Source organism: Sus scrofa, chromosome 13 (genome assembly GCF_054392235.1).
Source record: "Sus scrofa isolate SSC_HxYL_T2T_F1_AM1 chromosome 13, Sscrofa_HxYL_maternal_Yorkshire_Landrace_v2.0, whole genome shotgun sequence".
Taxonomy (NCBI): domain Eukaryota; kingdom Metazoa; phylum Chordata; class Mammalia; order Artiodactyla; family Suidae; genus Sus; species Sus scrofa.
This window is the reverse complement of record NC_139395.1, coordinates 153,639,758-153,665,128: the sequence shown is the minus strand read 5'-3', so window position 1 is coordinate 153,665,128 and position 25,371 is coordinate 153,639,758. Positions and strand designations below refer to the sequence as shown.

The window sequence follows — 25,371 nt, the reverse complement described above, 5'->3', positions numbered from 1 at the left end:
ACATTCAAATAACAGCATCACTGACCACTTGATATGTGCCATTTCACAATTGGGAAAACTGAGGTAGAGATTTGTTACATAACTTGGTCTGAGACACATATCTAGAAATTAGCAAAGCCAGAATTAAATATTATCTTTCCTCAGAAAATAGCAGAATGAGTTCCTTTGAAGCAGGGAGCTGGCCTGAGAGTTACAACAGTAGTCTTTCCTCTGGCTCTTCCATCAGCAAGCAGTGACTTGGACAAAAAATTTACTTTCTCTAAATCTCTGTCTCCTCATCTGTAAAACGGGAGAGTTGGGCTAAGCGATAGCTCAGCCTCCTACCACCTCTAATTCTCTCACACTGGATTTAATCTATGCCTGATTTCTGAATTACAAACTCCCTTTCCCAACCACAGAGGAAAGGAGAGGACAGCCATTTACTTGTCATAACAAGAAATAGGAGAAACAGAAACAGGACCACACGTCACTTGCACAAGTTGCTGCCTCAGCCAGTGATGGGTTTAGGTGAAAAGCATGGTTATAATTAGAGCAGCAGCCTGTCCAGAGGGCTACACCAGCCACTGCGAGCACAGCTGGATCTGCCAACCACATGCACAGGAGTTTGAGAGGCTGCTCTGGCCTTGAAAACAGATCCTTCTTTAAAGGATTTTCATTCTTCCTCAAGGGAATGAAAACCCATTGATATAAAACCCCACTTGCCTTCCGGCTTCCCCTGCTAACTGCCCCTTCAGCAGACAGTGTTGATAAATACAGGGGAAAGGAAAAAATCGTAAGCTGAGCCTGGTCACATTGCCCCTTGTGATATAGTTTTATTTTTAACTTTGAAACACTTGAACTATTTCTGTTGAAGTTGTTTCTCCTTTCCCTACCTCCTCTGCTGCAGCTGATGCACAGCCAGCCATCTTCGGCAATCTACTTGCTCACAACCGAGGGACGCAGGTGCTGCAGATGCTGACTCAGTCCGGGCCATTAAGGTAAGCTTTTCAAATGTGAGCAGGTCTGGGAAGGGGACATTCAGAGTGGTGAACATGGAGACAGAGACGGAGCTGCACATCACTGTTTTGCCCTGAGCCAGAAGGTTGTTAGGCAAATTAGTTATGATGGGGGAGAAAAGGTTGGCGCTGAGAATGAGACCTAGCCATGTGTAAACTCCTGCTTTGAATCTAAAATCTTAGAGCAGGAAGAGATGACCTGCTTTCTAACAGCCACGGTTCTTTTTCTACAATTAAATGTAACATTATGTGGTATCTCTAAAGTTATATAGTAGTGATTGGGTGGAGGGGGCGGTTAGGGTGATGGGGAAGAAATAGGTGGGAGGCCCAGAACCCAGGATTTCTATTTTCTAAAGTCCAAACGTTGTGATCTTTCCCCCTTTGGCATTTGCTATGTTAACTGCAAGTCATTCTCCTGTACTTTAAATTCCAAACCCTATGTCAGCTACCGGTTGCATGTAACACAATTGTGTTTACTCTATATACTACATAAACTCCGCCTACAGAGTTTAAAGCCTGTTTTTCTCTAACAATATTCCCTACACAAGGTTCTTTCCTCCCCAGCTCTCTTGATCCAAAATGCACCCATGAAATAAAAGTGAAAGTATTTTACAAGTTGAAAAACTTCTACAGACATGCAAACCAAAAATTATTACAAACTTGAAACTTGCTCATCCAGAGGGACAGTGGTAAAATGATTAATGATACCTGAAGTATCAAACACTTTCAAGTGTAGATTGATTATTTCTGGCTTTGGTCATAACTGCACGGTGCTGCATGTACAAATTAGGCAAGGATAAGGGAGCAGTGTTTATTTTCCTGTTTTCCCCTGGACCTCACTTTAGGGTTATATAGTTAAAAGTTCAGCTAAGGACATCCTGGGAAATGGCCTGTGCCGCAGAAGGGATTCTGCACACTCTGACCTTTGCAGTGTACAGCTAAAGGCACCAATGCCAAATAAAAGGAAACCGACCCAGATGCCCTAACTCCTGGTTCCTTCCTGCCTGCCTCTGTAACTGCCAGACGCATCCCATAACTCTGTCAAAGTTGTCTAGGTTATAATTATGCTTGTTGGCCAGGCATAATTAAATACACTGTGTATAACTGCCTAACTTCATTTAATTTTGTGAGGGTTTTCGCGGCACGAAGGTCTTCAAGGTGTGTTTTGGATACTGTCCTAGCAAGACGGGGGGCATGTTGGCTTAGCTGCAACCAAGCAGACAGGCTGACTCAGAGTTACCCCTAAACAATGTGGCTAGTTTGTACTTTCTTGGCCTGTATAAAACTGTAATTTGAAATACTAATAATATAAGCAACAGATATGAGAATTAACCAGCTAATTAAATAACTAGAAAGATTAAAAATTCTCTAGCATAGGTAGAGAACTGCAGATGGTGAGGTTGAATTGATTTGGGAGAGGGTAGTTTTTAGGGTGTAGTGAAACGGCTAAAATCATAGTCCCAAAGCCCAGGATTATGGGACCAGATGTGGGAATTATCCTCAACCAACTAGTTGTGTTAAAATCTCAAGAGGCAAAGGGATTACTTTAATATTTAACTTTATATATTTTCTTTCCCTAGAATTAAATATGTCTATAGCAGGAAAACAGAGTAACAGTGTATAATTAAAGTAACAGGTTAATTGGCTGGTTAATAGGTTAACAGTTAAAGAATCTCTGTCCTTCAACTTTTGACCTTGTCACTTCCACTAAAGTTAAAGCTCAGGAATAAAATAATTATTGCTAGGGCTTAGCCGCATGAGGAGGCAAAATAGTTCGTCACTGACATCATGTGAGGGATGCTGGGAGGGCCCTTTGCCTAAAAATATCTTCCTAACACCAGCCCGATTGCCTACTAACTTTAAAATTGTAGCAAAGAATGTTAAAACTATTATCTGTTAATCCCATTCTCTTTTGCGTGAGTCAGTGATTTAAATATACCTGCTCTATGCCCTCTCATGACTTTGTTGGCCAGCAACACTTGGTCACCACCTCTTCCTCATTCTTCCAGGCTCTGTCCTACTTTGCCCTTGGTACTATCTACGTGACAACATGCCCTTGGCTATTGTCACTCAGGTAGCTGTGTGTGACTCTGGTTTCTACAGAATGTCTCAATAAACTATCAAGGTGAAGTAGAAAAAGAAAAGCAGGTGATTAGAGTCCGAGACTCGGGGAGCATGTGTAGGACCCAGTACTTCTCTGGGCCTCAGGTTCTCTGGAAGAAAATGAAGAGGTTTAATGAGAGCCTTTCCTTTGTCCTACCAGATCAGAATCTGCATTTTATTTATTTATTTGTAATTTTGCTTTTTAGGGCCGCACCCACAGCATATGGAGGTTCCCAGGCTAGGGGTCAAATCGGAGCTGTAGACACCAGCCTACACCACAGCCACAGCAACGTGGGATCCGAGCCAAGTCTGCAACCTACACCACAGCTCATGGCAACAGAGAATCCTTAACCCAATGACTGAGGCCAGGGATCAAACCTGCAACCTCATGGTTCCTAGTCAGATTTATTTCTGCTGCACCACAATGGGAACTCCAGAATCTGCATTTTAAAAAGATTGCCCAGGAGTTCCCTGGTGGCCTAGAGGTTAAGGATTCAATCCCTGGCCTGGGAATTTCCAAATGCCACAGGCGTGGCAAAAGAAGAAAAAGAAAAAAAATGCCCAGTTGATTCCTAGGCACACTGAAGTTTGAGAAGCTCCAGAGCAGAGGATTTCTGGTTATCTGCCTGATCCAGATTTCTAATTATGACTGCACGGGTTTAGAACAAACACTGTAACCTCCAGAAAACAATTCTGGCAGAATTCAGAGTATCTGCTGTAACTGGAGCCCCCTGAAAATATTCCCAGTTAGATCAAGATGAATGAGCAAAGTTATCTCTTCTTTGGTTTTTTTAGTCCTTTGCAGAAATCCGCCACTTTTATGAAAACATTTCATAAATCAGAACATAGCTTTTTAGGCCTAAATTAGAATTTGAATAATTGATTGACTAATGCTGGCAAAGCTGTTTTCTTTACTACATAATTAAGATATTTATGCCTAAAAATAAAAAATTAAAAAATAATGAAACAGGTATTGTTTCCTCAAAAAAAAAAAAAAAAAAAAAGAAAAAAACCAAAACCAAAAACTGGAGACCCCTGAGTCTTTTCCATTCAATTAACATTACATTGAGCTAAACAAAATAAAACAAAAACAAATTAGCATATATCTGATATCATTACATTTTCCTCCCAGATCTTTTTTTGGGGGGGGTGGCCACACCCGCATATGGAGGTTCCCAGGCTAGGGGTTGAGTCAGAGACGTAGCCACCTGCCTATGCCATAGCCACAGCAGTGCCAGATCCCAGCCGGCTCTGCAAACTTCACCCCAGCTCATGGCAGCGCCAGATCCCTAACCCACGGAGCAAGGCCAGGGATCAAACCTGCATCCTCATGGTTCCTAGTCAGATTCATTTCTGCTGAACCACTTCAGGAACTCCTCCTAAATCTCAAATTGCTCTCACAGGTCCTTCAAAATGCTGCCTTCTTTAGGGTCCTATTGAATTCCATTCAATCCAGCCCTAATGGTCGACAGAGTGCTGGGAGCAGTGCTAGCTGTACTCACTCTCAGGTCCTGAGAAACCATTCCTGCAACCCTCCAAGGCCCCTGGCTCTCATCAATATTCCGGTCAGAGCTCCATTCACAGCTTGTACACACCCACGGGTCACAGCCTTCCTGCTCTGTTTATGCCCTTCATCAGGTCGCTCACACCATCACAGCAACTTCCCTCGGGTTGTAGCAATACCTACAGCCAATTGCAAGAGAGACGCCAATCTCAGTTGACACCTTCCTTTTTAAATTAATGAACAAACTAATGTAGGTAGGCAATTAAACTTTTCGACTTGCACCTGGGAAACAAAGATGGCTTCAGTTTGCCTTGGCGGCATCCAAATGGTCCTCAGGACCTGATGCTCTACTATTTGAATTCCTCAGTGCTTGAGGAGTGACTGCTTTGTGGTGATTACAAGGGACCAAAAGTGGGGAGAATTAGGGAGATTCACATCCTTAAAGGAATGACTTTTTTTTTTTTTAATGGAGTTTGAGGATGATTACGCTGGCAGTGTACATAAGATCCACGGGAGTCAAGGAGAACTGAAACTTTAAAGGCCAGCTGAGGGCTCTGGGAGTGATGCAGTAGGAAGAAATAAAGGTCTGGAAAAGGGTGGTGATGAGGACAATAACCTTCTTGATAGAGGAAGGACCAACAATTTAATGTTTCTTATGCACTTTACCTCATTTGATCTTCACACAAGCCTCACAGGGGTTATTATGAGCCCCAGTGTGTGATGAATACACTGGCTTTAGGAAGATTCAATAACTTATCAGTAATTATTCAATAGAACATGAGAGTATTCATTAATTTACTTTATTTATTTTTTATTTATTTTGCTTTTTAGGGCTGCATCCATGGCATATGGAGGTTCCCAGGGTAGGGGTTGAATCAGAGCTGTAGCCACTGGCCTATGCCACAGTCACAGCAACGCCAGATCTGAGCCATGTCTGTGACCTACACCACAGCTCATGGCAACGCCAGATCCTTAACCCACTGAGCAAAGCCAGGGATCAAACCCGCAACCTCATGGATCCTAGTCAGATTCGTTTTCACTGTGCCACGATGCGTACTCCTCATTAAGTTATTTTAAATTGATGGCAGGGGGGCGGTCAGGTAAGACCTCTTTGTGGAGGTCCTACCTATGCTAAACTCTAAGTGGCGAGAAGGAGCCCATAACGCAATTAAGAAGCAAGGGAAGAAGACTCCTGCTTGTACAAAAGCCCTACATAGGAATGAGCAACAAGGATGGAGCCAAGCACTCAAGGGAAAGCAGTGAGGTAAAAGGGACAAGCAAAGAAACCTCATGTAGGGCCTTGTGGGCCAAGGTAAGGACATCAGAGCTTATTCCTTGTGATGGGATGGAATCCCCTAAAGATTTTGAAGAGGAGGAGGAGTAATGATTTAATGCTAAAAGTTGTTAAAATCCACTCTTTCTGCTGGTGAATATAGATTATGGGGCACAACATAGGAGTGAGACTGATGATAATGTTATCGCACCAGACCGGATGAGTGATGATGGTGTTTGGACCTGGGCAGTGGTGGCGGAGATGGAAAGGAATGGATTTGCCAACTGTCCTTTCAGATCTTTCTCTGAGGCCATCCCACCTAACTGGGAAGTAATTTCTCTGTGACTGGGAGCACAATACCAGGCTCTTCTAGCTCTCAAACTTGACCTTATAATAGAATCAGCTGGATTCGGTAGGTCTGATTTAGTAGGTCTGATTTATTAGGTCTAATTTGGTGGGGCCCCAAAACTTATATTTTTAACCAGTTCCCAGGTAATGATGATGCTGTTGGTCTAGCTACCACTTTTTTGTTTTAGGTACCATTTTAAGGACACTATTCTAGCTGACTTGCCTTTATTAACTTACTCTTGTCTGAGTGATCCACAGAGCATCACAACCTGCATCAAAGTGCCTGCTCCCCTGCCAGGTTCTTCCCTATTTCCTTAAAGAAATATTCATCCCTCAAACTCATGCACTTGGTCCTTCCACCTGTGATATTCCACTTAAACTCCATCCAGTACAATCAGTAAAATCTATTTCTCTCAACAACATCCTCTCTGTGGATCTCTCAACTATGTATGTCTATGTTATATTACTTTGTCTCCTGTAGATGGGGAAACTTTAAAACATATTTTGGGGAGAGAGTTTTGCCCATAGACTTGATTTATGTACTTTAGTATACAAATTTTTCTATTAATGATTTTTTATTTTTTCCACTACTACTGGTTTACAGTATTTTGTCAATTTTCTACTATACAGCAAGGTGACTCTGTCACACATAAATATATACATTCTTTTTCTCACATTATCATGCTCCCTCATAAGTGACTAGATATATTTCCCAGTGCTATACAGTAGGATCTCATTGCTTATCCATTCCAAAAGCAATAGTTTGCATCTATTAACCCCAAATTCCCAGTCCATCCCACTCCCTTCCCCTCCCCTTGGCAACCACAAGTCTGTTCTATAAGTCCATGAGTTTCTTATCTGTGGAAAGGTTCATTTGCGCCATATATTAGATTCCAGATATAAGTGATAGCATATGGTGTTTGTCTTTTTCTGACTTACTTCACTTAGTATGAGAGTCTCTAGTTCCATCCATGTTGCTGCAAATAGCATTATTTTTTTCTTTTTTGTGGCTGAGTAGTATTCCACTGTGTATATATACCTACAACTAGAAGCAGCCTTTGCAGCACCTCCTGTGGGGGCTAAGTGGGACAAGGTGCCTCTTTCATGGTCTACAGGTGGTGGGGGAAACCACTGTAGTTATCTCTGGCTCCAGAGGTGGGTGTGGCCCACCACCACTCGGGGTCCATGAACAGGCACCACTTGTGGCCCCAATCACCTAAAGGGCACCACAGAGGAGGGCATGCAACTGAACACCACCTGTTGTTGCTCTTACACCCTTGGGAGCACACCAGCCCTGCTGCTGCCACTGCTGAACGCTCTGGGCAGTGCCCACAAGCTTGATCACTGTCACTTCCCAGGAACCTACACCTAGGAGCAGTTCTTCGCAGCACTTCCTTGTGGGGGCTAAGTGGGACGAAGTACTTCTTACATGGTCTGCAGATGGCCAGGGCAAACCACAGCAGTTATCTTTAATTTTTTGTTTTGTTTTGTTTTAGGCACATGACATATGGAGGTTCCCAGCCTAGCAGTTGAATCGAAGCTGTAGCTGGCAGCCTACAACACTGTGACAGCCACATCCACGCCAGATCCGAGCTATGTCTATGACCTACACCACAACTCATAGCAATGCTGGATCCTTAACCCACTGAGTGAGGTCAGGGATCAAACCTGCAACTTCATGGTTAGTGTTTTGGTTTGATAACCATTGAGCTACAACGGGAACTCCCTGATGTTCTTTTTTTTTTTTTTTTTTTTTTTTTTTTTTGTCTTTTTTGCCATTTCCTGGGCCGCTCTTGCGGCATATGGAGGTTCCCAGGCTAGGGGTCAAATCAGAGCTGTAGCCGCCAGCCTACACCAGAGCCACAGCAATGTGGGATTTGAGCCGCATCTGCAACCTACACCACAGCTCACGGCAACGCCGGATCGTTAACCCACTGAGCAAGGCCAGGGATCGAACCTGCAACCTCATGGTTCCTAGTCGGATTCATTAACCACTGAGCCACAACAGGAACTCCACCCTGATGTTCATTTTTAAGTGGAGGGAATGTACATTCTTTTTCAGACAGGAAGTAAGAATTTATTTGTTTTTTAATTTTTCTTTTTAGGGCCTCACCCAAGGCATATGGAAGTTCCCAGGCGGGGGGTCAAATTTGAGCTATAGCTGCTGGCCTACACCACAGCCACAGCAACATCAGATCCAAGAAACCTATACCACAGCTCATGGCAACGTCGGATTCTTTAACGCGCCGAGGGAGGCCAGGGATCAAAGCTGTATCCTCATGAATACTAGTCAGGTTTGTTTCCACTGAGCCACAACAGGAACTCCACTAGTAGGCTTCTTAACCTGCTAAGCCACAACAGGAACTCCAGGAAGCAAGAATTTAAAGCTGAAAATAGAAGCATAGAAACAGAAGAAGAAAATGGCACCTGGATAACCGCCTCTATTTCAGGCTTAGAACTGGTGCTTGTTCACACTGAAGGGTTTCTATGATTGATGTGCTTTGATTTAGTCAGTGTTTCATCTTAAATCTCTGACTCCATACATTAGTACAGAATTTTAACCCTAAAGATCTTTTCTCACATTTATATTCCCTGAAATGCAAAGGCATGGGACCAGGGTGGTCTTCTTGTTTCCTCTATAGAGAAGGGCACAATATGGGATGAGGTCCAGGGGAGAACCCCCCAAAAAAATCACCATAGGGATGGAGTGCTTCCTAATGTGAAGCATCCAGCTCCTCTACAATTTGGAGAGATTATACATGTGGACACCTTTCTGTGCCCCAGCTGGGGGAGTAGAGGTCTCCTCTGATAGGATCTAGCCATGGGCTTGCATTCTCCCCAAATCACAGAGAGGGAACACATATGTCTCTATGGGTCTCTGATGAAGCCAATAGTAGAGTTTGAAGCCAGTCAAACTTAGGCTTCTTTATGCCTCAGTATCCTTATGGGTCAACTGGAACTAGCAATACCCACCTCACATGATTATTGTGAGGATTAAATGAGATGTTATATAAATGCACATGTTCAGCACTAATATCTTATTTCTCTTCCTCCATGAGAAACCATTCAAAAGGCAGAGAAATCACTCAGTCTGGGAAAGTCAGGCAAACTCCAGGAAGGATAAGGATCCAGTCATTGCACTGGAACAGAAATGGGGAGAACAAGGCATCTCATGTCATAAGACAACCAATGATAAATCTAATCTGATCAATTTGGGGCAATACCAGTTGGCTCCAGTCTAAGGTGATCAAGGACTAAGAGGTTTCCTGGCATTTGAGACTTTCAGTGCTTAAACCAGGAGATTCCCAGGCAAACCAGGATGAATGGTCACCCTGCTTCTCCAGGTAATAATCAGACTATCAGCTTGTTGGGGTTGTCTTTTATCTCAGTGGAAACAAGTTCCCCCAGACAGACAACAAAAGTTTCAGATGTGCTTTTTCATGCCCTTAGGCTCTATTTATCTCTCACCTTTCCTCTAGTGCCAAACATCTCCAAAGAGTAGTCCCCACTCACTGTCTTTCTGCTCAGCACATGTCCTCTGTCAAAGTCACTCATCTCGGATAGCTCCAGAGCCTGGCAGAAGATCCTTAAATAGCAACAGAAAGCACCACCAACAACAATAGCAACAGCATCTTTGTTGCCTGCATGCACTGCTTTTCTTTTTTCTTAAAGGGATATTTTCAAATAACTTCAAAGACATGGAGAGCAATAAGGCTTCATCACAAATGTTTCCAACTTCCATAGCATTCTTCCTAAGAACTATCTTTATAATGCTGAAGGATAAGAAATGATTGGTCTTTGATTTCATCACTATTATTCCTCTAACAAGACACATGCCTGCTGGTAGGGGCAGAGTTCTCACTACATACACGGAGTGCATGGAACCAGCCAGGGCTACTTTGCCATTGCTGGGAACTTGTCTCACCTTTGTGACAGAACCAGGTTGGCAAATATCAAGTTTGACATTCCTGGGGCTGTTAGCTTTTTTTTTCATACAGCCTCATTCCCTTTGTGATCTGTCTCTTCTTTCCCACCTAAAAACCAAAAGGAGACTCTGAATCATCCAGACTCCATTCTTACTGATGAACATCTGTTATGAATAGAAAGCAGATGGTCACATTGTACCAGCCAGGGCACCGGCCCTGCCACCATTGGAGTGTGTTCTTAATAGCTTTCTCCTAGCTGCCAAACAAACACCTGATTTTAAATGGCCAAGGGTCCCTCACAGCTGAAATACACATGCTTTGGCCAGAGCTCGTTGGAGACCTGCCATGAGCAGCGACATTGTCATCACTGTTCCTAACCTCATGGCAGCATCAGAGGCCATCCCTCACCCTTTCCTTTACATCTGGCAATGCAGTCTGACTGTCATGACTCTCTGGTCTCTCCTTCTCTGTCTCTACTTCTTAATGTCCCTGGAGTGGTCATACTTAGCCTTGTACTTCATAGCTTAGGTTTATTTATTTATTTATTTATTTTTTCTTTCTTTTTTTTTTTGGTCTTTTATGTTTTTAGGGCCGTACCCACAGCATATGGAGTTTCCCAGGCTAGAGGTCTAATTGGAGCTGGAGCTGCCAGCCTACACCACAGCCACAGCAACGCAGGATCCAAGCCGCATCTGCGACCTACACCACAGCTCCCGGCAACACCAGATCCTTAACCCACTGAGGGAGGCCAGGGATCGAACCCGCAACCTCATAGTTCCTAGTCAGATTTGTTTCCACTGCATGGCTCAGGTTTCTATCCTGTGTTCTAAATTCCCCAGTTATGACTTCCTCTCACTTTTAAGCGGATACTTCTCAAGTCTGCATCTTTATATTCTAACCCCTCACCTTCCCACCCACATGATCTCTCATCACCAAAAACTACTTGTGTTGCACTTTCTGGACCCATCTTTCTTTCCCAAATAGTTCCCTCCTTAGACCTCTGTTTTTTCTCTGAACTACACCCAATATTTTCTCTTCTTGGTTCACCTTTTCGGCATCACCTTTAATTCTTCCTCCCCCATCTCCATCCAGAAACAGAAAAGTTAGTTGATTCTCCCTTGTGTTGTCTCCTGTCTCATCTTGCCTATTTCTACTGTCATCGGTCTTACCCAACTCAGCCTCCATCACATTCTCTACATAGCAGTTGCTAACTCCAGGTCCTTCCATTCCATCCTTCCACTACTACTAGTTACCTCTATTTTAATGGTAAATAGTTCCCTATTGAGCACCAAATAATTCCAGATGCTTGTGTCTAATATTTATGAATTTCTACAAGTTCGTAATGGGCTTTTTTCCCTGAGAGTGATCTGGAATATGGCAGAAGCCTACCTGAATGTTAAATTGTATGTTAAAAGACCTAGTCGCTGGACTCTTACATCCAAAAGATGTGCTCTTTGCCTGATCCTATTCTGTTCCATCTTAGCCTAACCCTCAAGGCCCTTCCACTCTGCTCATCTCCTTTATGGGTGATTTATCTTCTACTTGACCCTGAACCTGTTGATATTCTGGCTTGCAACTTCTTACCTGACTCTGGATTCAGGCTGACTATCAGGGTATAGAGCACTCTGGCATGATCCTCTTTTACATTCAGTAATCCCACTGCATAAATGGGGAATGTGTTAAGAATGTAAATTCCAGGCACTCCTGCCACGGCAAATGGGTTAAGAATCCGGCTGCAGTGGCTTGGGTCTCTGCAGAAGTGCAGATTCCATCCCTGGCCCAGAGCAGAGGGTTAAAGGATCTGGCATTTCTGCAGCTGCAGCGTAGGTTGTAGCTCCAGTTTGGATTCAGTCCTGGCCTGGGAACTTCCATATGCCATGGGTGCCACCATAAGGGAAAAAATGTAAATTTCAAGATACACCTTTCTTTCAGGTCAGGAGTGTAGCCAGCATCTACAGCAGTGTTGTCCAGTGGAACTTTATATGAAGATGATAATATTCTATTCTGTGTGATCCAATAGAGTAGCCCACATGAGGCTACTGAACATTTGAAACGTTGCAGTATAACTAGAGGAACTGAATTATTTATTCTAGTTCATTTTGATTAATTTAAACAGCCACATGTGGCCAGTGGTTACCATACTGAACAGTTCAGATCTATGTATTTAACAAGCATCACAGCTGATTCTAATGAACAATAGTGTTCAAAGCCACTGTAACAAGCAGTCCAGGTGATCCTTATACTCACTTACTGGCATGAATACATGAATGAACTAGACTACATTTTGTTTGTTGGTTTTTTCTTTTTGCAGCTGCACTTGCAGCATATGGAAGTCCCTGGGCTAGGGGTCGAATTGCAGCTACAGCTGCAGGCCTACACCACAGCAAGGCTGGATCTGAGTTGCATCTATAATCCACAGCACAGCTTTCAAGCAACACCAAGATCCTTACTGAGCGAGGCCAGGGATGGAACCTGCATCCTCACAGACACTATGTTGGGTTCTCAACCACAAGGGGAACTCATAGACTACAATTTATTGAGATTTAAGACTGCTTCTTCTAAAAAAGAGAAGTTGAGGGGTATTTTCCATATTAAAAGAGGCTAAAAAGACTTAGCAAACAAATATAATAAATCAACCTTAAAGGGATCCTGGTTTCAAAACTAAAAATTTTTTTGAAAAGTACAGAAGACATTTTGGGGGAAATTGAGGCAATTTGAATGTAGATATATCATGTTACATATTAGAAAGTTATTTTTGCCTTCTTAGGTGAGATAATATTACTGTAGTTATAAAGAAAAACATCTTTATTCTCAGGAAATATATCCTGAAATACAGGTGGAGTGTCATGATATAGGCAACTTATCTTCAAGAGGTTTGGCAAAAAGGTGTATGTGTGTGTGTGTGTTTATTGAGAGAGAGGAGGTGTACGTGGCAACATGTTAACAATTGTTGAATCTAAGTAGAGAATGTTTGAGTTCATTATGTATATTCATTTTTTCTATATATTTGAAATTTTTTAAAAAGTTGGAGGAGGAGTTCCTGTCGTGGCTCGGTGGAAAGGAATCTGACTAGTATCCATGAGGACGCAGGTTCAACCTCTGGCCTTGCTCAGTGGGTTAAGGATCTGACGTTGCCGTGAGCTTGTAGATCAGACTTGGCTCAGATCTGGCATTGCTGTGGCTGTGGTGTAGGCCAGTGGCTACAGCTCCCACTTGACCCCTAGCCTGGGACTTCCATATGCCTTGGGTGCAGCCCTGGAAAAAAAAAAAAATGTTGGAGGAAAATTTACCCACAATGAATTGGCAAATCCTAAATCAAAACTTAAAAAAAAATTTAAAAATACTGCTTCTTATAATTTTGGATGCTAACTTCACCTCACCCTACCCCATCCCAGACTAATACACAGTGCTGAAAATATGCTATACATTCTGTAGACCAGATATTACAAACTGGCAACTTACCAATCATTCTAGCTGACATACATGTTTTTCCTTGGCAAAAAGAGTTTTTTAAAAAATTAAAATTAGTTGCCAACATTTAAAATTCCAAGGATTTTCATTTTAATATATTATGTAATAAAATATTTTGCATTACAATGAAATACAAAATACTTTGTTTCATAAAGCAAACATGTAGAGATCATTTCCTACAAGACAAGTACTGTTCACCCACTGAGCCACAGGGAACTCCTGTTCTAAGAGTTTTAGGTATATTTAACTCATTTACTCTTTACAATAACAGCAACATGAGATGGGCACTACTATTGTCCTACCTTTAAGGTTGGAGAATCTGATGTACAAAGAGGTTAAGTAACTTTCCCAATGTCTCACAGTTAGTGACAGGATTGAATCATAATTGACAATGGTTATGTCAATTGAATCAGAATTGACATAACCACTGCATTATACCACCATTCACAAGAGTTTGCATCCCTAGTTTCTCTAAAATATAAGAAGATCTGACAACACATTCCCACTTGAGACCTATGGACTAGAGCCAAGGAGCTGCATTCCTTCTTCTGGTGCCGTTGGGGTCTGACCCCTGCTCTAGCCTTGGAACACTGAATATACCAGGGTGAATGCCATGTGATAGATACTCTACTGACATTTGCACACTGTCCCAGTCTAAGCAGGATATCAGGCTAATCTCTAAGTGGACATGAATCCCCAGTGGGAGAGAAGCCTAGAGGGTAACTTGGGCCAATCAGAGATAGGGGTTGGAATGCCAAGACAATTTTGGTAAACAATGGAGAAAAGTGACAGGAAGCAGAAACTGCTCACCCCGTGGTTGGTAAGATGGTCCATCGGAGGGAGGCATGGGTCAGTGAAAAGAGCATGGGCCACCCCAGCCTGGGCTGGAAACTTGATACCTTCACTTAGCACCTGTGTAACTTTGTACCAATTACTTAACTTCTCTAAGGTTCCATATTTTTGTCTGTAAAATGGGGACCATGACACTTAGCCTCAAGGGTGGTGGAAGGACTTAAATGAAAGAGTATGTGAAATTTCTCCAGCCCCCGTTAATATAGATAATCAAAAAATTTTTCTTACTAATCATTCATATTTTTCTATTTTCCCCTAGATTTACAAAGCTGGAAGCAGTTTGGAAGCTATGGTAAGTACCAGGTACTTACTGGACCTTTACCTTTCAGAGGTCCTGGTCTGGTTTCATTTAGCCTGTAGCCCATGCAGCTGGCAGATTTATCCTTTGGGTCTTATGATATATATATATATATATATATATTGGCTTTTTACCAAACCGGGGATACTAGTGCGGAATCTTGAGGAGACTGACAGAAAGTTGGGGGAAAGCAGAGAGCTGAGAAAGATTTGTGAGCAGAGAATTTTTAGTGAAATTTCACATGTGAAAAATGAAAAAAATTCATCTATAATATAAGTAGCTAACAATTCCTTTTTTCAACAAATATCGTTGAGTACTTACAAGCTTTGTGGCAGGTGATGGGTACAAGGATGTGAACAAAACCAGACATGTTCCATGGCCTCCCAGTGCGCCTCCTGGTGGTGGCTGGTAAATGAATGACAGCGCACTCATTTTGGACTGTTAACTCTGCCACGAAGAAAGTTTGCAAAGAATAATTAATAAACCAGCCTAGACATGTCATAATAGCAAGTTAAAGAACGATGCAAAATTATATTCATAGTACTAACTGTGAAACATAAATGCTCCATAATCAACAACTCAAAAAAAGCAATTGTCCACGTTCCCGTTGTGGCTCAGTGGAAATGAATCTGACTAGTATCCATGAGGACACAGGTTTGATCCCTGGCCTGACTCAGTGGGTTAAGAATCCGGTCTTGCTGTGAGCTGTGGTGTAGGTCTCAGAGGCAGCTAGGATGTTGTGTTGCTGTGGCTGTGGTGTAGACTAGCGGCTACAGTTCCTATTTGACCCCTAGCCTGGGAAGCTCTATATGCTGCAGTGCAGATCTAAAAAGACAAAAAGACAAAAAAAAAAAAAAAAAAAAAAAAAAAAAATTGTCAAGCTCGTAGTCCATTCCATTCCGTTCAGCTTTGTTTTTCTCTATTCTCAACACATCAAATAAATAGATAGAATAAACTAGTGGAAAATAAAAGAGAAGAATGTTGATAGTTGTTATTCTAGGTTGTGAGATTATGAGTGTTTTTGCTCTCTTCTCTGTGATTTTCCAAGGTTCCTACAATAAGCATATATAAATAGGAAACAAATTAATTAAAATTTAAAGAGTTTTCCTGGCAACAGGTCAAGGATCCAGCGTTGTCACTATAGCAGTTTGGGTCTTGTTGTGGCATGGGTTTGGTCTCCAGCCTGGGAACTTCCACATGCCACCAGGGCAGCAAAACAAAAAAAAACAAAAAAACAAACAAAAAAAACACTTGAACACTCACACTTTGCTATATAGTAAACATTAACACAACATTGTAAATCAAATACACTTCAATAAAATTAAAAAATAAAAAAAACCTTAAACACTCCTGAACAGTCCTAGAGCTTCTCTTCAGCAGCCATTTGTTTTCTCTTTCCCCTTGCCTCTGATGTATCCAGGGCAGGGCACGCAGGCCTCCGCCAGGGGAGCACAGACACTGTGAGAGATGCTTCAACCGGCACTGCCACCTTCCCGTGGAGCCCAGCGTCTCCTGCCTGGTGATAAGCTGCCACCTGTCCTGTGGCGCTACCTTCCACATGTGCAAAGAGGCAGAGCACGAGCTCCTCTGCCCTTTAGAGCAGGTTCCATGCCTCAACTCTGAATACGGCTGCCCCCTTTCCATGCCCCGCCATAAACTGGCCAAGCACCTGCAAGTGTGCCCTGCCAGCGTGGTCTGCTGCTCCATGGAGTGGAACCGCTGGCCGAACGTGGACTCAGAAACAACCCTTCATGAGAACATCATGAAAGAGCCCCCCAGTGAGGAGTGCCTGGACACAGCCCTGGCCCTCCAGGACCAGAAGGTCCTTTTCAAATCTCTAAATATGGTAGAACTTTTCCCAGAAACTAGAGAACCCACTGAGGAGGAACCAACCCTGAATGGTGAAGCCAGCTGGGAGGAAACAGGAGGAGCTGTTGGTGGAGCGGATGCTGGTCTGGTAACACTGTCAGCTGCGAACGGAGAGGGGGCAGAGCTGAGTCAAGAAGAAAGAGAGATGTTAGCCAAAACCAAAGAAGGGATGGACCTGGCCAAGTTTGACAAGTGGGAAAATATGTTCAGCAAAGAGCATGCGGCTTCTGCTTTAACAAGCTCATCAGTGCGCTGTGAGGGCAAGAGCAAGGACGGCCCAGAGAAAGAACAGATTTCCAGTGGCAATGACATGGTAGAAGAGGGAGCAGCCAAGGGGAAAGAACCACAGGAAGAGCAGAAGCAGCAGGACTTTTCTGCAGCCATAGAAAAGACAGGGCTTGCCCCTTGGCAGGATGGGGTCCTGGAAAGACTAAAAACAGCTGTGGATGCAAAGGACTATAATATGTACCTGGTGCACAATGGGAGGATGCTTATTCACTTTGGTCAGATGCCTGCTTGTACACCTAAAGAGAGAGACTTTGTTTACGGCAAACTTGAGGCTCAGGAAGTGAAGACTGTTTACACCTTTAAAGTTCCTGTGAGCTATTGTGGGAAGCGGGCTCGCCTCGGAGATGCTATGTTGAGTTGTAGGCCAAGTGAACACAAGGCAGTAGATACTTCAGATTTAGGCATCACTGTGGAGGATCTGCCCAAATCAGATCTCATCAAGACCACCCTCCTGTGTGCTTTGGAAAGAGAACTCAAAGGTCATGTCATCTCTGAATCTAGGAGCATTGATGGCCTGTTCATGGATTTTGCTACACAGACATACAGTTTTGAGCCAGAGCAGTTTTCCTCTGGGACAGTGCTGGCTGACCTAACCAGTGCCAACCCGAACGGGCTCCATGTGGAGCTCCACAGTGAGTGTGTCACCAGGAGGCACAACAAGAGCAGTTCTGCCTTTACTTTCACTTGCAACAAATTCTTCAGGAGGGATGAGTTCCCCCTACATTTCAAGAATGTCCACACAGACATTCAGTCATGTCTCAATGGCTGGTTCCAGCACCGATGCCCCCTTGCCTACTTGGGATGCACCTTTATTCAAAACCACTTCCGTCCTCCAGGGCAAAAGGCAAAAGTGATCTATAGTCAAGAGCTCAATACCTTTGCCATCAAGCCAGAGGTTGCTTCAGAGCTGAGTGAGAGATGGAAGAACAGCCATCTCTCAGGCCATGGAGGAAAAAGCCAGAATTCTCTAACCAGCCTACCCCTGGAGATTTTGCAGTACATTGCTGGGTTCTTGGACAGCATTAGCCTGTCCCAGCTCTCCCAGGTGTCTGTGCTGATGAGAAATATCTGTGCCACTTTGTTGCAAGAGAGAGGGATGGTCCTCTTGCAGTGGAAGAAGAAAAGATATTCCCATGGAGGCACCTCCTGGAGAGTTCACAGAAAGGCAAGTAAATGGTCATTCAGTTATTCATTCACTCAACAAACATTTAGTAAAATCTTTCTATGCACCAAGCACTATACTAGGCACTGAGGTTATGCTAGTTTACTGGGAATAAGGACATAGTTGTGAACTTAAGGTCAGCCTAGTAGAGGGGACAGAACCATCAACATCAAAATGGCAATACAGATAGTAGTGCCTGTTTATCTCTATGCACGTGTCCTGAATATCTTCTGTTTACTCATATGATCCATTCTCCAACTTCTCCATCGTGATCTGTCCCCCAGGAGGCTCATCTCTAAAGACTGCCTTAACCAGCTCCCAAGCCCTCCAGCTTCCAGTTAGGCTAATCTAATGGGAGTGTATCAGCAGGAGATGGGTAGGAAGGAGAGTGCGGTTGACATACCTATTCCTCCGGCTTCTTCTTTGCACGCATTCTCCCCTCCATGACACTTTGCCCTGGCCATGTCCCTCCACTAAATGTGGCTGTATCAGGTGGCCCTCTCCACACAGTTACTCATTCCTTCTTCTTCCCTTTCAGGCCTAGAGCAGTTACTAGCCTGTGTACGGCACTGTTCTTGTGGCTTCCCTGTGCCCTGCCCACACATTTGTAAATCATTCCTTTTTTAAAATTCCCTTCAGAGTACCCAATTTGAGTGTGCCGTCTGTTTTCTACCTGGACCCTAACTGATGCAATAGTCCAACAAATGCTCCTCAGTCCCTTGTCGACTAATTTATTTCAAAAGAGTTTTGCCCTTCTTAAATTCATTTTGAAATTCTAAAATAATTTGGTCTACTGATTTACCCTGGTTTAAATACTTATTTAATTTTTTTTTAAATTCTGCTGTATGAATCAAAGAATCTTTCCTCTTAGGAAAACCTTGTTCCCCTTTCCCAATCAGGTTATGCTTGCTTATCCATATTATAAGTTCGATCAGCTCGAACCAGATAGACATGAAAACTCCTATTTCATCAGATCCCAGGTGCCCTTAGCATCCTTTCTTCTGGAACATTTTTTGGTAATGTGAACCACAAATTTATGATGGCCACTTAGGTCAGTAATTCCATAACCTCACTGTTGAGTTTCTTCCCAGTATATGGGTATATGCAAAGTGACATTGGGGAATTGGGAGATGTTTACACCTTCTTTTGTTGATTAGGCCTAAAATATCTTGCATATTTTCTGTCATTTATGCCCTGAGAAGTCTTCCTCAAGAAATAATTATGAGAGAGTTCCCGTCATGGCTCAGTGGTAACAAACCTGACTAGGATCCATGAGGATGTGGGTTCGATCCCTGGCCTCCCTCAGTGCATTAAAGAATCCGACGTTGCCACGAGCTGTGGTGTAGGTTGCAGACTTGGCTCGGATCTGGCATTGCTGTGGCTGTGGTGTAGGCCAGCAGCTGCAGCTCCTATTTGACCCTTGGCCTAGGAACCTCCATATTCCGCACCTACAGCCCTAAAAAGCAAAAGAAAGAAAGAAAGAATTATGAGACCTTCCCTCTTGAATCCATGACTGCATCCTTGTATTAAATTAACGGTGATTGCCAACTGACCATGTGTTAGGAATAAACATGAATAAGACTAAGACTCTGCCTTCAGAATTGTACAGTCTAGAACCACCTAACATCTTCCTCTGTCAAATCAAATGCAAATGATTTAATTTTCATTATTAATAATTAATTAATACTAGAAATTTTATTATTTTTTGGCTCACAGTTTTTCCCGATGCAGTGATTACAGACCACTCTTAAATATCACTTGGGACAAACTAATTTCCTCACATAAAGGAAGAGAGATAATTTAGCTGGAGCTAAAGAATGCTCATATTAAAATGGCTTTTTAAAATAAAAAGGGAGTAAGTTCCCATTGTGGCTCATGGGTAATGAACCCAACTAGTATCCATAAGGATGTGGGTTCAATCCCTGGCCTCACTCAGTGGGTTATGATCCAGCATTGCTGTGAGCTTGGGTTTAGGTTGCAGACATGGCTCGGATATGGCATGGCTGTGGCTGTGGCTGTGGCCAGCAGCTGCAGCTCCAAATGACTCCTAGGCCTGGGAACTTCCATATGCTGTGGATGTTGCCCTAAAAAAACAAAATAAATAAATTTAAAAAATAAAAAGGGAAATAGTTCTAAGGTCACCAGATATACTTTTCCTACATAGGGACAATGATAAGAAACTAAGGGTGAAGTCATCGGGTTGAAGGATATCAGGTTATACCTACCCTTATAGCCAGATTTTAAAACAAATGACTTTGCCGCCACATCCTGGGTAGAAAGGCCAGCAGGGGTTTGAGTACAAGACTCCTAGATTTCTGAGGTTTCTGTTCTAATGAGACTCATTAGTTTCTGTTATGTTCTGAAGTTTCTGTTCTAATAAGACTCTTATTAGTTTCTGTTCTATTCTCAAGTTTCTGTTCTAGTGAGACTCTTACTATTTAGCATGCTAAATTTTAGTTTATTTTTAGTTTCAAGCAATAGAAAACCAACTTAAAATGCCATAAACAGTAAAGGGAATTTATTGGCCCATATAACTAAAAATTTCAAAGGTGATGGCTTCAGGTATGGTGTGATCTAGCAGCACCCAAATGATCTTTTTACTCTCTACTTCTTGACTCTACTTCCTTACTACTGGTTCCACTCTAAGACATAGTTCTTCCTTCATGGTCCTTGGTGGCTACCAGCAGCTCCTAAGATGGCAGTTCAAGCACAGAGGGAAAATGAGAATATGTTTCTTTATCTCACAAGCAAAAGTCCCACAGTAGAGTCTTATTGGCATTGGTTGTACTAATTTCAACCATGTGTCTATTCTAGCACTAGATAGGGCGGTGGGGTGGGGATAGGAGGTGAGGGAGCAGGTGTGTGTCAATAAGCAGATTGGTGTTAGTCATTTCCGCATAACACATGACTGGCTGGGAGGATGATCCATTGAAGGGGGAACTAGGAACTAGATGTTGGAGAAGGAACTAGCAAATGTCTGCTGCAGCCACTAAACATTCTTTGGAAGCTGAGAGCAGGAAGAACAGAAAGGCATTTCCTTACACTGTTCCAATAAAGCCAGCCTGATGATATTGCCCAAATGTTCATTTGTGATTTTCGATCTCTCCTCACAGATCTGGCAATTCAGCAGCCTCTTCTCCAAAATCAAGAGCTGGGAGTTTAATGAAGTTGCCTCCATGTCTGAGCACCTGAAGTCCTGTCCTTTCAACATTGTAGAGCACAAGACTGACCCGATTCTTTTGACCAGCATGTGTCAGCCCCATGAGCAGGCCCGAGAGACCTTAGTCTCCACCTTCAGAGCCAGAACACGAGGAAGACACGCCTACTAAAGATTCAGAGGTCACCATTCTTGATTCCCACTCAGAGTTACTGAAAGTCGGACAGAGTGTGGTTTGGAGGACTTCCTTCTGTCAACTGTAAATGTGCTTATCTGGGTGTTTTGGAACATGCAGTGGCCTTTAAAACCTGAGCAGTTGCACAAGGTCTAAAGCTTATATAACTGGTATAGTGACATGCTGATAACCTATCCCCCCTCTTTTTTTTTTTTTTCCTAAAATAAATCAGTCTGCAAAGTAAATAGGTAACTTGAGGCTATTTGGAAGATAAGCTCAAGTCCTTAGGAGACGAGCAGTGAAATTCCATAACCAGCCCAGACCTGTGCTTTTGTGGAGAGCTTTTCCATTTATAAGCACTTTGAATGATATGAAGCAGCCAAGGTAGGGATGGGGACTGAGGGGCCTCCCAGGGCACCTAGAGTACAGGGCACAGTTTGAAGATTTTATAGCTGGTGTTGTCTTGACAGCCAAGTCCAGGGCTTCTTTTAGTTGCCCCACTGCCTCTAAGCCCAGACAGTCTAAACACAGCCTGACAGAATAGAGACCTAGGCTAAGAACAGCAGCCTTGGGGACACCAAAGACCAAAGGATGAGTGGCATAAATGAGGTTGCAGAGTTTGTGGTATAGAGTCTTGGCAACATATAAAAGGACAGCCTTGAAAAATGAAGAAAAATATAAAGGAGATACTATATTTATGGAGAAATTTTGGACAAAAAGCCACAGCTCACTTTCAAACATTTTAACAGTGACTTAAGAGTCAAAGTTTTTTCCTCCGAAAATTATAGTCTAGGTCTGGATTAGGGAGAGCACAGGCATGGACTAGCGCCCCGCTGGGCTATGTGAAATGATCTCAGAACACTAACACCAACTTCAGCGTCATGCCAGCCTGCACAGTGTAGCCCAAAGAGACTGTGCAAAAGTCCAGAGACAAGGCCCACTGCAGTTCCTGTGGTACCAACCACCAGGTCCTAGACACCACTTGAGTACTTCATGAGGGACCTTGGGAAGGAAGACATCTGAACATAGTGGTTCCCCATAATTGCTCTTACCTACTGCTGGTTATGACTCCATTCTGTCAAAAATGGGTGGCACTTCTGGGTTTTGGTAACAAATAGTCAATACTTATGAGAACAAAATAAGATAAAAATACACAACAGAAACTCGCATCCCCTAAAGCAGGGTTTCATAGAACTGTTGACATTTTAGGCTAGATAAATCTTTGTCACGAGGAACTGTCCTGTGTGTAATAGGATATTTAGCAATATCCTTGACCTCTATCTGATAGATGTCAGTAGCACCCCACAGCTATAAAAACCAAAAATGTCTCCAGACATTGCTAAATATCCTCTGGGAGCAAAATCAATCCTAGCTGTGAACCACTACCCTAAAGAACAACACACCAGTGGCAGTAAAATAGGGTATGCTTTTTTAGTAGAGCAAGATCTTATCTCACACAGTTATCTACAATGGTCATGATTTCATGCAGCTCTTTTTTTATTTACTAAATAGATTTCAGGCACATGATGATTTTAAGCTAGGAGTCAAATGGAGCTGGTTTGTTTGGTGTGGCTTCACATCCTTGGGTCATGTGTGAAAATACATCCTTTCAGCTCTCCAGGTGCAGCTGAAGCCAGGAAGGTTGAGCTATTTATCTTATGTTTATATCCCTCTCACCTTAATTGGAGCCATTTTCCTAGCAGCCCTCGAGCAAGTGAGAAAGAAGGGGAAAGGAGGATGGGTATCTCAGGGAATCAGGGAACAAAGAATTTAGCCAACAACAGCAAAAAAAGAGTCTAATCAATAGGAATGTTTGTTACTGCCTGGGTCTCCCTTTGAACACGGTCCAGAGTTGGTGTAGATGAAGTAGATGGTATCCCCCCAAGAAGGGTCAAGAAGGCATTCGAGCAAGTCCCAGAGGGGAAGTATGCTCGTCTTTTGTTGTAATGTGCCACTTGGTACTATTCAGTAATGTAATTCTATTGTCCCTAATCCTTATTGTTTGGTTTATATATTTCACATTTGTATATAAGGCACCATTTCTGAAAATATAACTAGAGTGTGAGCTAAGATTTTATTCAGGGAAGATGAGTAACTGCAACAACTAAATACTGAAGTGGGAAGAAGGAAGAGTTCTCCAGGGATCAGCTCCATGTGTTTTGAATCTAGTCCTTCCCATATGGAGAAAGAAATCTCTGGCAGTTCATTCCAGTTTCTTTGTCTCTTACTAGACAAAGAAAGCAAGGGGCGCTGTCGTCCAAGGGAGATGAAAATTCGGGGCTACCGTGAGGTGAATAACAAGTAAGGGAAAAGGAAGAGAGCAGAGGGCTTTTTCTTGATAGCCTGGGCAGCCAAGCGTTCAGGAGGGCAGTCACAAGAATGACCACAATGCCCTGTGGGGCCCCACACTTTACTTTCCCAGTTGCTGCCTTCAGTGCAATAGAGTTGATACTACAGGTATCCACTGGTCTAGGAAAACAAGCCCATTTTACGGTGGGAGGGAATTTGGAGCAAAAGGGAAGCCTTTTAGAGAGATGGTGGATTAGACAGAAGAGGATTTGCTTTGTGAGATGAAGCTGCTGTAAGCAGCACGAGCAGCGAGCAGCGAGCATTATCTGATGGAGGCAAAACAGCTAGACACAGCTTCAGATTAAGAGCAGCAGAGGGAAGTGAAAGGGGACTGTGGGCCCAAGAAGAGGAGCCTGGACGGGGTAATATCTGTGAGCCGAGCCCTTGGGGAGTATCACCACCAAGAAAGTGAGTCCCAGCAGAGATCAGCTGAATGTGTCTATAGAATGGAGGCAGAAAAGACTTTGTTGCCTTAATAGTATGGGGATCTGTCTTATAAAGAAAGGAAAAGTGAAAAGTATGGTGGAACTTGGAGATGTAAGAAGAAAACCACTGCAAAATATGATCTATGTGTGATGTCCAATGAACTGAAGAATGAAATTGTGTATATCTATGGTGACATACCTCTGTATGCTGGAAACCCCAGTGTCCCTAAGAGGCAGAAATAAAAGCTGTTTTGCACTCTGAAAGGCTACCTGGGTGAATCTTGTAAGTGAGGGGTAGAGGCAGATGTGTGATTCATTGGCATAGAAGTCATTGTGGACACAAAGGAGTGTGTGTCTTGAAGAAAAGCCAAGGGATACAGTGCTCTAAGCACATAGGCAGCTCAGCTATGAACTTAATTTTTAAAGACTTTTGGGTCTCAGTCATCAATCCTAGCTCTTCCTTGATCCCACTGCCTTCACCATCTTTGAAAGTTAAACTCAACTTTAGATACTGGTTGTAGCACAGACTTCTATGTTCTACCAACAAAAGATCCCCCGAATTTCATTTTGATTTGGTTTTCATTTTGCCTAGGTTCTCCTATCTCAGATCTTGCTGAGCCCAATAGCCTGAGGTTAGGATAAAACCACAATACCCTGACCTCTCATTATCCCTCATCCCCATAATTTGCTTGGTGGTTTGTTTTTGTTTTTTTGTTTTGTTTTGCCCATCACTGCCTGTCCAAAGGTTCTCAATTTTTTTTGTCTCAGCATTGACCCTGGACCACATAAGAAACTTCATCAGCTTCTTCAATCTATCTTCTTACCTGGCCATCAATTTCAGTCATCCAGCTATAAGGATGCCTGAACAACCTCTAGTAGAGGTCACTGTCTCTGACTCTAAATCCTCTTAACACTTCATTAGACCTTGTGTTACTTTAGTTTTCATCTTTTTTCATTTTTCCTTTCAGTCTTTTCCTCCTTCCTTTCCCCTAATTTGTGCTTCTGCCTCAAGAGCCACTGTGTCCTAAAAAACAACAACAAAAAAAGTGTAGTCTTTACTACCGGACAGAATGTGGTTGGCTTCTCACAACTGCTGAAACCTGTAGAAGTGGACCCTTCCTGGCCCCATGTTCCCTTACCTTACTGCCATGCCCCATGCCCATCTGTTTTGGACTG

The 25,371-nt window shown here is 43.0% G+C and overlaps 1 protein-coding gene and 1 long non-coding RNA gene across 5 annotated transcripts in view; one reads left to right on the top strand and one right to left on the bottom strand.

Annotated features, from left to right (window-relative positions):
- The window catches only part of LOC146397706 (uncharacterized), a 91,204-nt gene extending 72,536 nt beyond the window's left edge, over positions 1-18,668 (bottom strand). Inside the window, exons 1-3 of one of the 3 annotated variants that reach the window (XR_014824705.1) lie at positions 18,493-18,668; positions 15,092-15,217; positions 9,692-9,809 (exon numbers count right to left, since the gene is read on the bottom strand). This is a non-coding gene — a long non-coding RNA (uncharacterized LOC146397706). Of the gene's footprint in view, positions 1-7,959; positions 10,258-15,091; positions 15,218-18,492 lie in introns of those variants that run through there. The other 2 variants (XR_014824707.1, XR_014824708.1) reach the window with 2 other exon arrangements.
- On the top strand, positions 554-24,459 carry FBXO40 (F-box protein 40). Of its 2 annotated transcripts, XM_021070276.2 has the most exons (5): positions 554-772; positions 887-977; positions 14,732-14,764; positions 16,191-18,092; positions 21,203-24,459. In XM_021070276.2, exons 3-5 carry the CDS (start codon positions 14,762-14,764, stop codon positions 21,416-21,418), a joined length of 2,121 nt encoding a protein of 706 aa, XP_020925935.1. In that variant the 5' UTR covers positions 554-772; positions 887-977; positions 14,732-14,761; the 3' UTR covers positions 21,419-24,459. The 2 variants fall into 2 exon arrangements, with proteins under 2 accessions (XP_020925935.1, XP_020925936.1); XM_021070277.2 differs by having other exon boundaries at positions 554-977.
- The last annotated feature ends 912 nt before the right edge of the window (positions 24,460-25,371 follow it).

What these genes read in the sequence shown, in the direction of transcription:
- FBXO40 (XM_021070276.2), top strand. An exon ending in CCTGGAGAGTTCACAGAAAG is followed by an intron (nt 18,093 to 21,202) that starts GCAAGTAAATGG and finishes CTCTCCTCACAG; the next exon opens with ATCTGGCAATTCAGCAGCCT.